Source organism: Sinocyclocheilus rhinocerous, unplaced genomic scaffold (genome assembly GCF_001515625.1).
Source record: "Sinocyclocheilus rhinocerous isolate Xijiao unplaced genomic scaffold, SAMN03320098_v1.1 scaffold495, whole genome shotgun sequence".
Lineage (NCBI taxonomy): Eukaryota > Metazoa > Chordata > Actinopteri > Cypriniformes > Cyprinidae > Sinocyclocheilus > Sinocyclocheilus rhinocerous.
Genome location: NW_015629560.1, coordinates 445898 through 462249, shown reverse-complemented (window position 1 = coordinate 462249; position 16352 = coordinate 445898). Strand labels below are relative to the sequence as shown.

The window sequence follows — 16352 nt, the reverse complement described above, 5'->3', positions numbered from 1 at the left end:
AAGACATCTTGTTAGAGCTGTGCTCTCAGCTATATTTGTGGTCTGTTAAAAGTAAATTAGCTTATATGTGAGTTATTAACCAATATAGTCCAAATGTTGTCAGCTTGTCATAATGTATGCAGTGCACCTGCCTTTGGCTTGTACCTAGTTTCATCCAAGGTTCACCTGGATGAATGCACTGAACTTCAATCAAAATAAACTCAAATGTAAAGTTAACATTATTTATTTAAGAAATATTCATAATTGTTACAGTCCATACCATTTGAAAGCTGGCCAGAATGCAGCACGGTTGCCAAGTGAAAGTCACAAGAAAAATAATTGATAGTACTTAGATGCTATGTATTGTGGGAAAGTTAAATTAACAATATGCTATGGTCTACTGCATAGTTCCTTCATGAGCAGGAAATGGTAATTTATTTAGTTTTTGATTATTATTTTTTTATTGCCTATCCTTCCCTGGTGTGCTCTTCATTAAATATAAGTGTGCAATAATTCCTTATGAGCAGTAATTTGGCCTGTGCCATGTTGTTCAACAAAATCAGAAATGAACAATGAAATAACCAACAGTGGAGTGAAACAATCTCAAGTGTCCCATTTTCAGTTAAAGGTAATCAATCAGCAGTCCGCTTCACCATCCTCCACGAGAGGAATTTCTGGAAATTCAAAGCAATACATTGGTAAGTGTCTCTGAATTCAAATATGTTACAAATAATATTATAAAACAGTGTGCGTTTCTACCACTAGGTGGCAGCAGCCTACAGCCTTACCATCTGCAATGTCTATGCTGGGGCTTGTGGAGGCGGTCTCCTCCATAGAGGTGATGGCATTGGTTCTCTCAGACATGTTATTGAGTCCACCAGCATGGGAAGAAGATGGCTGTATGCCTTGAAGACATTCTGATGTGTCCGAGATGCTATCACAGGTCTCAGCCTCACCAGTGTCCAAGGGCACACCATTATGACTCCCTGTATGCCCGGGATATGAAGGTGGGTTTTGTTCTTCTGAATGCTGTGAGCTCCCCAGACCAGCAGGGGGCAGATCGTTTGGGGGCTGACAGTAGGTACCACTAACAGCCTCTTCATAAGAGGGAAGTGGTACAGCAACACCATCTACAACCAAGATGTTAGGATCTCGGCTTTCATCTTGCTCTTCACTGAAAAAAGCAAGAAATTTGTTTGGTTACACTTTATTTCGATAGTCCACTTTAGACATTCTATTAACTATAAGTAACTTTGTAACTACATGTCAACTACATGTCAACTAGTTCTCATTAATTTGTAACTACATGTCTACTAACTCTCAGAGTAGACTGTTAGGGTAGGTTTAGGGTTAGTAGAATAAGTTGACAAAGAAAGTGTTAGAAGATATTAAGCAGACAGTCTACTAATACTCTACTAACTGCTAGTTGACATGTAGTTGCAAAGTTACTTACTGTTAATAGAATGTCTAAAGTGGACTATCGAAATAAAGTGTTACCATTTGTTTTAATGAGTAAGTTAAGAGTAGAGCAGACTACACTGTATGATTATAATGTCAGCCGTACCTTGGACTTTGCTGGGATTTGCATTTGAAGTGGAACATCTTGCCTGTGATCACCAAGAGCAGAGCTAGCAGCACACTAGTGGCTGTACAAGCCACTACTTTCCATGTGGTTAGTAGAGAGTCTTGAAAACCAGGCCATGTTGTCTCTATGGGAATAAAGCTCTGCTTGTTAACTTGTACAGCCAAGTTTAACATTCTGTTTAGGATAGGAGATATGAATCTTAACTGTTTTAATGCGAAGGAATCAAATTATTTTATACATTTATCTTACTGACCCCAACATTTTCAGACAAAAAGTATATTCATATATAATATACATAAAAAATAAAAATGTATATAGAAGATTTTTAAGAGTTTTCAATGTTTTTGAAAGTCTTTTATGTTCAACAAGGCTACATTTATTTAATCAAAAAAGTAGAAATAGTAATACTGTGAAATATTATTACAAATAAAAAAAACGATTTTCTATTTTATTATATGTTATAATGTAATATATTTCTGTGATGCAAAGCTGAATTTTCATCAGCCATTACTCCAGTCTTCAGTGTCACTTGATCCTTTAGAAATCATTCTAATATACTGATTTGGTGCTCAGGAAACATTATTATCAATGCTAAAAACAGTTGAATATTTTTGTGATGCATTGTTTTCAGGATTTTTGATTAACATAAAGTTTAAGAGAATATAATTTATCTATTTGAAATATAAATATTCTGAAATAATGTTCAAAACAATCGATTTAATTGTGTGTGTGTATGTATGTATGTATGTATATATATATATTTATATATATATACAGTATATATATATATATAAATATAAATAGAGAGAGAGAGAGAGAGAGAGAGAGAGAGACCATGAGTGTGCAAAAAACTAAATAAGGTCAGTAAATAGGTCAATTTTTATAGGTTCATTATATGATACCAGAAAATAACATTAATTCATATATATTATTTATAAAATGAAATAGTATATGCATATTCAACTGGGGTATCAATTTCAAAACTAACGACATTATTAAAAATGATTATTATTATTTCTCATTGCACATTCCTTGCGCTAATGTGCAAGGTTCATCTGATTATGATTGACCAAATAAAATTGTTTGTAATCTTTTACTGAAATGAATGCAGGCTAATTTACCATCTTTGATGCAGTAAAACTGCATTTGTGGAAACCATTGTCCATACTGGCAGGTGATGTACTTGTAGTCATTCGCTAAAGAGTAGCCGGGATAACAGTAGTATTCTACGACCGTCCCATGAATGTAGCGGTCACATGGCTGTGGGTGGCACATGTAATCTCCATGTTCTATCATCGGGGGTAAAGAGCATGCTGTAAAACATCAGACACAGAAAAAGACATCTTAATCAGATTACTCATTTCCTCTTCCTGAGTCCCAGACCACATTTGAATATTTATCCCTGTATTTGTTTACGCATTCCTAAATAACATAATTACTTAATATTCTGTTTACATTATTGCAGATTTTATAAGTAGATTTCAAATGTTTACATAAAGATTTAGATTTTTTACGTGTCTTTCATTAAGAGAAAACTAAAGTCTATAAACTATAAACCATAAGCTACAAGTAGTTTTCAGGGTGCAATCATAAAAGATTATAGTTCTAAAAAGATTTGTAATTATAAAATGAATCTATAAAAGATAAAATTATAGATAGACGACATTAAACTAAATAAAATATTATAATTACAAAATTATGTCGTCTTTTGAACATATCTGTTAATTTTTCAACTTAAAGCTGCTAAATTATACTTCTATTCACCCTCAACATCAAGGCACTGGGGTGGCGTGTTCGACCAGATGAGGTTATACATGCATTCCAGAAGTTCAGGTCCCTCCAACTTGTATCCAGGAAAACACTGGTAGTGGACCACAGTCCCAACAGGCACAGAGAACTCTGTTTCTGAGATGTTCATGTAACTGTGTGGAGGTATCAGCGGCCGGAGGCAGCCTGTGGAGACAGAGGACAGTGCATGAAACCCTTTCCAGATCTAAACTATCTTCAAGAGTGTGGTGTTTATTGAATTACAGTCAGTTACACAGTAGATTTGTTTTGAATAATTGGCAAAAAATGGCTTGCATCAAACCTTGACAGGTTGGCTGATTATCCCATGTCCCATCTGCCTGGCAGACTGATTCCATAGTTTCTGTGTCAGGGTATCGGATCTGAAATCCCTCATGACAGCTAATAATGAGGCTGTCACCAGGCCTGTACGTCTTATTTGTGACATCAGCATCCTCGATGAATGGAGGAAGACAATCTTTGAAAGATAGAGCAGCTACATAAAAAATGCTGTGACACTGTCATACAATTAGTTAATTATTAAAGAGTTAAAGAATTTAAATATTTAACCTCTTAACTGTGAAAATGCATCCAAACTTAAATTGTTGTAGTTCATGAATGCTTTGGAAGACCTAAGCTTACAGACCGTTTTCTAAAGTGTTTTTGAAAAATCACATACCCTGCCTTTAATCTCCTTTTAAAGAAGACAATCAGCAGATTATTGCTGAAGAGAAACATTTAAAAAAAATAAGTGTAAAAAAGTTATAGAAGTTTAAGTTTACTGTAAAAAAAGTACTATACGTTTTTTATTTTATTTAAAATAAATATTTTACCAAATATTTTGGAATCTAAAATTGCTATAAAATCAAAGCCATGTGTCTAAACAAGTTATATTCCAAATTTGAAGTTGACATCACAAAAACTGAGGTTCCTGATAATGTTTAGGCGTTATAGCAAAAATAGCCACAGGGTGACACCCAAACTTCATTGATTTTTTTTTTTGATGCAGTTCTTTCTGTCACAAATTTATACATTTCTCTCTCATTATTGTTTTTATCACAAAATAAGCACCAAATATGGAACCTTGAGACTCAGACCTTTCCAACAATATACGTTTTGAAAAAGATTAGAAAATGTTTTGATGATAAAATATTGTAGTAAATTTGGTAATATGACACTTGACACCATCTACTAGGGGGAGGAGCCTGCTAAAAGGATTTAAAGTACCATTTAACGCTAACAGGACGCTGACAATTAAAAGGTTAAGATGGAGTAGCCTCACCTTCCGAAAGGCACACTGGTTTAAGGCTTGGTTTCCAGCCTGCCGATCCATTATGGAAGCGCGTGCAGATAATCTTGGCTGGCCCCTTTAAGCTATAACCATCCACACAAGAGAACCTGGCAACCGAGTTTTCAAAGAACACACCGCTGCTTGGAGTTCTGATTCCGTGCTCAGGAACACCAGGATCCTTGCAGAACTGCTCCACTGAAAGTACACAGGGAAGAACCAAATCATGCATTTAAAGCAAAGGTTGTGTCAGTATCAATGTTTAATATCTCGGTATCTGTAACTTGGTAGTTCTTTGTTCAATGTCTCTCAAAACTTTAATTTGACATCCCATTTTGGTGACTGCATTAAATAGAATTTACAAGTGATTTTATAAACATAGGCAGTATATTAAATGCAAGCAAAATGTCTACTTAAAGGCAGAGTAAGTGATTTTTCAAAAACACTTTAGAAAACTGATTCGGGCCGAATCGCAAAACAAACTTGTAGCCAATCAGCAATAAGGGGCGTGTCTACTCGTGATGTAGAGGAGAGCGCGTTCAGTGCATGGGACGGACATTAGCCGAGCCGAGCGACAGAAAGATAGAGATGGCGGATAAAAAACAAAAGAGGAAAACGTCTGCGGAACGATAAGGCAAGAAGTAGGACCCGTGTAAATATCGGATCAGCTTTCCAGCGCTGGAGAGAACTCAAGGAGCGGAGGCCTGCGATCGGACGCCGAGGTTGCTTTGTTTCTTCTCAATAGGTGAGTAACATCGTGTCTACAACAGCTAAAGTCTGCCTACACTGGATGCGATCAAACGACCATTTAAACCATTTGAAATTTGTGTCAGCACGTCATAAATAGAACCCGCCAGCAGTTTTCTGTCGGGGATTTGTTGCGCCGCACCGCACACGTCCGTAGACACGTTGTAACATTGGTTTTGCTTTGTTTCACAGAACTAATCGTTGCCTGGGTTGCGTACATGTATGTGGGGCGGAGCTATCAAAATAGGGGCAAGACCCTTTTGGGGTAGGGGCGTGTTTGTTTTGGTGATTTCAAATATCAACATTGGCTACCAGAAATCACTTACTCTGCCTTTAAATGTTAACATTTGTAAAAATAAAATTTCTAAATATGAGTCAAATAATTTTCCATTGTAATTCAGCATAACAGATATTTATGTAGTTTCTGATCTGTACTTAAAATAAGTGATCAAACTATTTTTATATATATTTTTCTTTATTATAAATGATTAAAAACTTCTTGACAAATGGGTAAAACCTAGTGGTTTGAAGGACAGTGCCTCTTAAAAAAAGGTTTTTTTTTTTTATGTTTGATAAATATTAAATACATTTTATGCTTTTCAGCCTGAAAAAAAAAAAAAAAAAAGCTGTATTAAGCTTTAGTTTTGATGCTTGAAAACCCCTTTTCATCTTTAACCCATTTGATACATATTTCTGAAGCATTTAAAAAACTACTTGTTCAAAATAATTATAAGGCCACCCATCATCCTCAATTTATTATTTATTATAATAAATAATATTATTATTATTATTTATTTTTAAGCATTTAATTAAAATGGTAAAAATACAGGAAAAATGTGAACAAATGCGAAAAATACAGAACATATTTATTATTGTTGTTATTATTATTATTATTATTATTATTAATGAACTTCTAAAGGTATAAAAAAACAAAGTTACAACACTCCCTGTCTGGTCAGTCATGGCGATTCTGCCAGGATACCAGTTCAGTAACTTAACATGTTACAACACTCCCTGTCTGGTCAGTCATGGCGATTCTGCCAGGATACCAGTTCAGTAACTTAACATGTATTATGATCACCAAATAATAATCCAGATGGAAATTTTGTTCTTTCTTTCTTTCTTCTAATTGTTATATTTTCTTTAAAATGTTTTATTATTATTCTTTCTATTTTTACATACAGTCTTGCAACTACTATCACCTCAGGAGGGTGGTGAGCGCATGATAGTGATGTCACCCGGAGCTCATTTTTTGTTGGGTGAAACTGTTACAACTCAGCCCGTGTTACAACACTCCCTGTAGTCTCTCCAACATCACACTCAATATGGCATTTTCATTCAACGTTTTTCAAAACACTTTGCTGTCTCCAACATCACACTCAATATGGCATTTTCATTATACGTCAAAACACTTTTCTGCTGAGATGTTGGTTTTACTCAATGTTACATAAATGTCACCTTTATAAAATGTTGTTATAGACTGGAGGTGTTTAGGGCCTATAGTAGATGATGTCTGGAATTTTATGAGTGTGGTTCTTGCTTGTTTTGAATGTTCTGCTTAGCCATGACCAAAGGTTATTCTATATAGCCTACAACATGCAGCTGTAAAGCAGCATTGTCATGTCATGGAGCAACTGTTATGGCATAACAGAACAGAACCTCTAATGAAGATGATGGGCCAGGTTCTTCAGCCAATTTCAGCGTGCAACCACAAAGGAATTAAGCCCCGCATATTCGTATAAATTATATAATTGCAGTTTTTATGCAGATATCTTACCTACTGTGTTAACCGGGAAGGCGGTGACCAGAAAAGGAGGGAGGAGGATAATCGAGAGAACAATCTGGCCGTAGACAGGATGTCCAAACGCAGATTTCTTGCCTTCTTTATCACCATGATGAAACATCTTTCACTGAATCAAATTCATCGGGTTACAATGCTCTGAAATGATGATGACAACGACAAAAAGCTAGGTAAAACGTGAAAATATTAAATCTATTGGGATTGCATCATGGATTTTCAGTCCTGCAGAATCTCTTCGCAGACGCGCAGAACATGATGACCAGTAAATCCCCATATCAGTTCCTAAATACCAAAATAGTATTTTCGGGAACGCGTGTATCGCATATCCAGCACGCATTATTATGCATTATTCAAATGTCTTCGGCAGATCAGAATAGGGCTCGCGCAACATAACGATGCTGTCTAAATGTAAGAGGATCAAGATGATGAAGAAAATTGCGTCATACGCGTCACTGGTCTACCTTTCCCCGTTGAAAACCATGGTCCACTGACGCTATGCTGCTGTTTTAAAAATAATGCTCGCTGTTTTCTACACACACACACACATGATTTCTTCTTAAACCTACCCAGTGATGCCGTACATTGAAAATCAGTTCTGCCGGCGTCTCTCTCTCTCTCTCTTCCTTAGAAGATAGTCGAGCTGATCTTGACAATAAATGGAATAATAGCGTACTTCGGTTGTAGATCCGTTCTTCGCTGGAAACTGGAAAGTATTAAAAGCAATATTATCCTGCCTGTGGTGCTGTATGTTGGCTATCTCGTGATGTGTAGATGAATTATTATACAGGTCAAAGTACTAATGTACTAAAGTATTATGAGTAACAGGGAAACAACGTTTTTAGACAGATAAGTAACTGCCAAAAGCAAGCACAACAACACAAAAGGTATATAATAATAATAAATAATATGAAAGAGTAACTGCCAAAGCAGGCATAACAACACATAACTCTGACTTCCACATTTTCCTATCAAAATTTCAAATGTAAATATTTGTATGAAAATATACAATTGAAACAACAATTGAGAACGTTTTGTCCCTACACAATGGAGCAGTCAACATTAAAAGTTGCAGTAAGCTTGTCCACCAGCTGCTTAAAGTACAGTAGCCTATACAGTGCATCTCATCCTCGTGGACTGAACCAGATTTGCCACTTCTTGCTGTAAGACAGGGATCCTCAAATCTGGACCACGAGATCCACTTTCCTGCAGAGTTTAACTCTAATTCCTGTAGCACAGTCTGAGGCCGCTTACATTACAGACATTGCAGTTTTGTTGCTCTGGCCACATCTGCAGGCCTGCAGCAGGGATATGGCATGTTCATGAAGTTAATCAGAAACCCTGGGCATCTCTTCTGTTTTTTTTAGAGGTAGTAGAAAGGTCTCTTTAATGTTCTAAGTTATTATATCTGTCTGTGACTTGCCGCCTAAGGACTGTTCCACAGGTGCATGTGCATGGTTGACTGAACAAAAGTGAAAAACATATTTTAAACTCTTTCCAATAAAAATATGTAAAGCTTATTTGGATTTTACAAAATGAACTTCAAAATGCAATATGCTGAAAAGGGGAAGTTTCTTTTTTTATTTATTATTTTTACACAAGTATATACACCTATTCCTTTCATGGTGCAGTTTCATCTGGCTATTAACAGACAAATCATCTGATAGTTAACCATTGAAACAGAATGGACCATTGACAAACATGAACTGTGATTATTTAAGCTATTAGTGAATTAGATATATATATATATATATATATATCACACAACTAAAAAGCATTCAGTGTTTAGTTGTAAACGTCATTAAGGCTGTTGACAGTTATCTAACTGTACTAATGGCACCAAAAATAATTGTTTTGCAGCAGATCAACCTTCAAGGTTTGCACGGAAAATTTCCCATAAAAAAATACATCTCATTTATTTAGAGCACATACTATAACAATATAAAACAGCTGTTAGCAAAGATATTTTTAACATGTCAAAGATGTTTTTATCTCATCCATTCAAGTATATTGTCTGTAAAATTCAATAAATAGTTACTTGGTAATGTACTCCAGAACAAATTAGTTAAACAAAGCTACACCACTGAGTATATGCAGTTATTCAGTTGGAAAAATCTTGTCAGATATCAAGGAATTAAACCTAAAGAAAAAAATAGGAAGGATAACAGAACGAAAGGAGGAGGAAGAAATTTAGGCTGAAGTGTGCGGGGTTTTATTTTTTTGCACAAAAAAAAAAAAGTACCGCCATAACATCCTGCACAGAAAATGACAATAATGAGCACTACTGCCAGATCAGTTTTCAATTTTAACATAACATTTCAGTTTTAGCTATAGAGACAAATTAAGATATTTACAGTCATTCCAACAAGTTAAGTTAACTTTATTAAATCCACAATGGGCAATTAAAGTAGGGTAGTAGCATCATATAACAAACTCAATACACACATAAGGTATCCCATAGACAATACAAAAAGATAAATAAGTGAAAACACAGCCCAGCATGCTTCATAATAAATGCCGTATATAAACAATAAAAAAAAACACACCTTACTAAAAAAAACAAGTGTAATTCTTCATAGAATGTAGGCTATACAGTCACAAACATATTGATGTACACACAGAGACATTACCACCAGCTATTTAAAGAAAACTTATGTAGCAGTTATTATTTACTTAGATACACTTTCTTGAAACTCTTCTGGTGGATTGCATTCCTGTACAGTTGCTTTACGTCCGCGCAAATAACGCACAAGTACTAATAGAGCAAAAACAGCCACTACTAGGAATATTATCAGCCCAGCATACTCTCCTGGGGTCGACAGTGCCCCTCTTGACGGTGTTGTGAATACTTGACCATCATATAGAATAGGAGCAAGAGTGCATTCAGTTCCATTAACGAGGATGAACGGCTCGTAGCAAGCACATCTATAAGTTCCTATCTTATTTAGGCACAAGTGTGCGCAGCCGTGATTTGATTCACATTCATCAATATCTTCGCAGGTTTGGTCGTTTCTAACAAAACCAGCCGGGCACCAACACGCCGTTTGAGAGGGGGTCCCTCTCAAACATAACGCTTCACAAACTCTCGTTGCGCAATAGAAATCACAGCGGCGTGGATCTCGTGCATTTGGACGGAATCGTTCCATACACGAACACCTATATCCGGTTTCCAAAGGAGTACATTTATGTTCACAGGGTGCAAACATACACTGCGCATTATCCAGAACGACCGCATTTCCTTTGCAAAGATCCCCTTGAGAGTCCTCGCACAAAAATCCATCCAGTTTGTCCGTGCATGGTCTCGGCATCCGCATTCCGTCGCTGGAGACAGACACGCAGAGTGGGACGCACGTTTCTTCGGTCTCCAAGTTGGTGAATTCCGTGATCCGTTCTCCTTCGCGGAACGTGCTCGTATTTCTTAAACACTTGTCGCTTGGGAGATAGAGTCCGGTCCAAAAGTGTCCGATCAGGTTATTAAGGAGATAGCCGACAACTTCATCTGATGCATTCGACTGGATAAATAACTGACCACCCCGTTCTCTGCAATTCTGTTGAGCCGTTTGAAAGTCCACAGGCATTTGGTAAATGTTTGCACAGTGTTTTAGATTTCTTGAACAAGCACAGCTATATACCGTTCCAGCGCACGACGAAATGATCACGATGAACAAAATCGTATGGTTATGATAATCCATCCTATTTTGATTTCAAGGGGTAGCTACAGCAACTTAAGCTGCATGAGGATGTGTTCAAAGCTTTAAATATTTCTACCTTTTGAAACCCCATTCCGGAGATAAAGGTAAACATAGAAAGGAAACCCCGCCTGAGGGAGCCAAGAAATACCCCAGAGTGACTTGTCAGTTTGTTCTGATAAATGCAATGCACGCACTGCCCGCTCTCTGAAATGCATGATCTTGACGAAAATGACTCATGAATAGTAGCTATTTCAAATGGTTGTGGTCCCAAGAGTTTAACGTTCACTGTCAATCATTCATTCTTTCTTCACTCATTCATTCAAGCACATTAAAAGCTTATTCAATTCCTTTGCTGAACGAGCAGCCACGACCCAGTGAGTTTAGTTTCAACCCTAATTAAACACATCAGAACCAGCTAATCAAGGTTTTTATGATTAGTTGATTATTAGGTTACATGCAGGTGGGTTTGATTAGGGTTAAAAACTCTGCTTCAACAAATCTTTAGATCGACACAAACTTCAATGAAGCTTTATTTATTCTACCAAAATGTACAGAGGTTTTTATTTTTATTTTTACAACAATAGTAGCCTACATCGTGAATCAAAAAGAAGAAAAAAACAAACTTAAATATAAGATTACGTTTAGTGAAGTTTGTGAACAGGTCTACAGCTGTGTCATTTCATTTAAAGGGGGAGAGTGGGCTATATTGTCACAATTTACTCCAATGAATAGGCATATATCTCAGAAAAGGTTCATTAAAAAAAAAAAAGTTTATTTCTATGTACCTTGCATTCTACAGACTGTAACATTCCACCATTATTCCATTACCAGAAAGAAATACAAAGTTTACTATACAAACGTTGCCCTTTTCTGACAATATGTGACATGGGCCCATCTTGATATTATCAGCAAAATAATTATGAAACAAAGCAATTAATTTAATAGCAAACAGGTACAAGACAGAAATGGTAAATGGTCAAAAACGACAACATAAATACATATAGCCTACAACTTCTATTAAACTTAGTATCCAAGTGTGGTTTTATTATTTTCACTAATTTGTCGAACATTTACAGAAAAAAGACGTGTAGGCAACGGGAAAACACAGCATTAGAGTAAATTAACGTTTGAATTTGATGCTGACAGAAAATGAGCATTCATATCTGGGCTTCATTTAATCATTCAGTTGAATGTTGCATTTTTTCCCCTGCTCTTTGTCCAATCCAGATGAAACCCAGCAGTAGTTGTCAGCAGTGGCATTTTTTAAAGCGGCTTTACTTGACCGTTTCCATCGGTAGACGACAAAGACTGACATTACCACAATGATCACAGTCAATGGGATAACCGAACCTACGACACACACCAAAATCCAAGAACTTCCGAGAAAACTTTCTTTGCGTTTACTAGAGTCCGTTTTTGCGTTTGTAAGTGGAGGGGGGTAGACTGTTGTCGGTCCAAAAGTGACAGGTAACTGATTCAGTTTAGTGATGAATGCTTCTCTATGATCTGAAGATGGAGTGCTTTGTGGTTTATCTGTGGGATCCGGGACGCAGCTGATGCCATTTTTAGCCACAATTAAGTTTTCCCTACAGGAACATTTAAAACTGCCCAAGGTATTGAAGCAGATGTCTTCACAGGGTCTACTGATACATTCATCGATATCTACACATATCCCGCTATCGTTTAATGATGAACTGTAACCTGCGTGGCAGTAACAAGAGAATGAACCCTGTGAATTGAGACAGCCCTGTTGACATCTGAGTTCGGTGCATTCGTCCACGTCTTCACATTTGCCAGCGACAAGCCTGAAGCCGGGATTACACTCACAAAAATAGCTTCCCGGCGTGTTGTGACACCTGTGTTCACTGCAGGTACGTTGCTGACATTCATCGATATCAACGCAACTGACGCTGTCTTCAGCCAAATGAAATCCCTCCGCGCATGCGCATGAAAAGCCACTGGCAGTCGGTACACACTTTGATTCGCAAGGTGAGTTTTCGCAGTTATTTCTGAGAGCACAACTCACTTTATCATCCATCAGGTAATAACCTTCATGACATTCACAACTAACACCTGCTCCTGCAGTCTCAAAACATAGGTGATCACAGCCTCCGTTTTTGCAGCGTTTATTTCGTGCGCAAAGACTCTCTAAATTTGTCCAGCCAAAAAGACCGTTATTGTCGTCACAAACTGTGACAAACGATTCTGCATCTTCCGACCCGCCGCACTGTATTTCAGCCAATGTCCCATGTGGAAACATCGCTAACCTTTCATTTGGACTTAGCGGTTTAAATAAGAATGGGACGTTGTATTTGACATCACCTTGTTTCTCCAACACTATTGGTTTGCACATGCCTTTGAAGAGAAATTTACACATATAAAATGCGCTGTCTCTACATGAGCCATCTGACCACTTGAGACCGTCTGCCAGTGAAATCGACACACACCTTTTTTCCGTGCATGTGCTCAAAGGTTTCTTTTTCCAGTTGGAATATTTGGAATCTCTCGGCTCTGAAGTCCATCTGAAGCCGTGTAACTCCTCAGTGAAATCGGTGCAGTGTCTTTTCTGCAACACAAGTCCGATCCAAAGTTTAGAGTTAAGGATGTTGAATTTCTCTGCTGCTAAAAGAGCCGATTTGATGCTCTGAAGTTCATTTTCATTTCTCATAGTAACCAATTTGCCGCCATTATTGATACAGTCTTCTGAAGCTTTTTCAAAACGTTTCTCCTCCAAATGCAACGTAAGGCAAGCCTCAGCTGTGCACGTTGTGCTCACTCCATCGGTCCGGCCAGCGACAAAACAGGACAACATCAGAAACAGTACGCGCATCATCCCGTCAGTATCATTAATAATAAAATACTACTCGCTTTGAGGAGAAAATATTCAGTTCATCTCAGAGAATGGAGAAGAAATTGTTCGTAGGCCTTTCAAGTATCAGAACAGGACTGAAACTGATGCATCCTGTTTAGTGAATAACTTCCAAAGGAAATCATTTTTAAGCAGCAGGCTTCATTTGTCTCTTCTCAGAGCGACATCCTGCCGCCAACAAAAAACAACTACCCAGGCTGCTTATTGTTTTGACTACTTCCCCAGATGTTTCAGCCTATGGCTGCTCACGACGTGACACCACACACCAGTACAGTTTTAGATGTACACTGAGCATCTGATTTAGGATAATAAGAAGTATATTTTATAGAGCAGACTGATACTTTTAGTAGTTCAGCTTAAGCTACTCAAGTTTCACAATGCTAAGGTTTATGATGAAGAATCATATTCACACCATATTAACAATGAGAGTTGACCTACTGTATAATATAGACTACAGAGATACATTATTAAAAGGTTGTATAAGTGTCCAGTCTAACCTATTAGAGAGCTGGCAAGTATCAATCTTTAACAAAGAAATATTGATGGTCTTTTGTTAATAGCATTCTAAATAGATTAAACAATAATAAGGATAATTTTGAATCTGACAAAACCAGGAGAGATGAAACATGAAGAAAAGCATGTATTTGAATGAATTATGATTCACAAATTAAAGTTATGACATATAGAGGGAACAATTGCTGTGAATAATGTTGTAATGATATTGTTAATCTATTTCTATTGCATACAGTATATTTTGTGATGAATTAATTTACTGATCTCATATAACAATATGTATACCAAAGACATTAAAGAAACATCTAGAAATGAAACTAATGTGAAACAAAATGACTTGTGAAATACCAAAAATGTAATAGGATAACATACAAAAATATGAACTAAATGTTTGAAACCAACATATACAACCATTGTTAGTATTTACAGCCCTAGTGACAAGTAGCCCTAAACAGAGACTGAAGACAGACTACTTGGCCACAAAAGTTAGTTATGTTTTTTCCCCTTTATTTTATACAGAAACTAATATAGAACATGTCTTGCCATTGTGTCTGTTGCCTGCCTGTTTCTGATAAATCTAGCTAAGGATCACATCCTGTGTTTGTGTTGAGCAGGACAGCGCCTGTGTTTGAATTTGAATGGCAGGAAATGACCTAAGATGACACCCTTCCGGTGGGCCCTTTACACCCAGTGTCAGTGCGATAGAAGTCTCTTATTTTTTCTTAGTCACTGGGAATTGTGCTCTTTCCTAACATTGTCTTTACTGTTGAATATGTTGAATATAAACATATAAGCATATATTAAACTGTGATGACAGATAAGGTATAGGCCTATATATGTATAAATATATATATATATATATACACACACATATATATATATATATATATACATGTACATATATACACACACACACAGTACCGTGAAAAGTTTATTGCCCCCTTCCTGTTTTTTAAATTTTTTGCATATTTGTCACACTTAAAAGATTCAGATCATCAAACTAATTTAAATATTACACAAAGATAATGCAAGTAAATACAAAATGCAGTTTTTAAATGATAATTTCATTTATTAAGGGAAAAAAGCTGTTCAAACCTACCTGGCCCTATGTGAAAAATTTATTGCCCCCTCCTGTTGAATCATGAAAGAACTGTGATTAACCACATTATTTTAGAAAGCTGAGTAAAATTTCACTAGCCACACCCAGGCCTGATTACTGCCAGACCTGTTGAATCAAGGAATCACTTGAATAGAAGCTGTCTGACAAAGTGAAGCATGTTTAAAGAGCAACACATCATGCCGCAGAAATTCAAGAACAGATGAGAAACAAAATAGTTGAGCTAGTTAAAGCCATTTCTAAAACTTTGGAACTCCAGCAAACCACGGTCCGAGCCATTATCCACAAATGGAGAAAACTTGGAACAGTGGTGAACCTTCCCAGGAGTGGCACATCTAAAGAACTGCAGGCCTCACTCGCCTCAATTAAGGTCAGTTTTCATAATTCAGCAATAAGAAAGAGACTGGGCAAAAACGGCATCCATGCGAGAGTTCCAAGGCAAAAGCCATTGCTGACCTGGAACCATGAATTCTGCTGTTTACCAAAAAATCCTGAAGGAGAATGTCTGGCCATCTGTTCGTGACCATAAGCTGAAGCGAACTTGGGTTCTGCAGCAGGACAATGATCCCAAACACACCAGCAAGTCCACCTCTGAACGGCTCAAGAATGAAGGTTTTGGAGTGGCCAAGTCATAGTGCGGACTTAAATCCGATTGAGATGCTGTGGCATGACCTTAAACGGTCCATTCATGCTCGAAAACCCTCCAATGTGGCTGAATGAAAACAATTCTGCAAAGAAGAGTGGGCCAAAATTCCTCCACAGCGACGTGAAAGACTCATTGCCAGTTATCGCAAATGCTTGATTGCAGTTGTTGCTGCAAAGGGTGGCACATCCAGTTATTAGATTTGGGGGGGCAATTACTTTTTCATGTAGGACCAGGCAGGTTTGTACAGCTTTTTTTCCCTTATGAAATCATTATTTTAAAACTGCATTTTGTATTTAGTCTGGTTATTTTTGTGTAATATTAAAATTAGTTTGA

The 16352-nt window shown here is 37.0% G+C and overlaps 3 protein-coding genes across 3 annotated transcripts; all 3 read right to left on the bottom strand.

Annotated features, from left to right (window-relative positions):
* Positions 1–278: 278 nt before the first annotated feature.
* On the bottom strand, positions 279–7601 carry LOC107739251 (sushi domain-containing protein 4). Its single transcript, XM_016551284.1, has 8 exons — positions 7162–7601; positions 4632–4835; positions 3654–3827; positions 3329–3517; positions 2686–2877; positions 1544–1688; positions 768–1153; positions 279–653 (listed from the first exon to the last, which is right to left on the bottom strand). Exons 1-8 carry the CDS (start codon positions 7286–7288, stop codon positions 616–618), a joined length of 1455 nt encoding a protein of 484 aa, XP_016406770.1. The 5' UTR covers positions 7289–7601; the 3' UTR covers positions 279–615.
* A 2101-nt stretch (positions 7602–9702) lies between these two features.
* Positions 9703–10883, bottom strand: LOC107739226 (multiple epidermal growth factor-like domains protein 6). Its single transcript, XM_016551250.1, has one exon. It carries the CDS (start codon positions 10872–10874, stop codon positions 9852–9854), a length of 1023 nt encoding a protein of 340 aa, XP_016406736.1. The 5' UTR covers positions 10875–10883; the 3' UTR covers positions 9703–9851.
* Positions 10884–12039: 1156 nt separating this feature from the next.
* LOC107739225 (complement component C1q receptor-like) lies at positions 12040–13862 on the bottom strand. Its single transcript, XM_016551249.1, has one exon. It carries the CDS (start codon positions 13705–13707, stop codon positions 12049–12051), a length of 1659 nt encoding a protein of 552 aa, XP_016406735.1. The 5' UTR covers positions 13708–13862; the 3' UTR covers positions 12040–12048.
* Positions 13863–16352: the final 2490 nt, after the last annotated feature.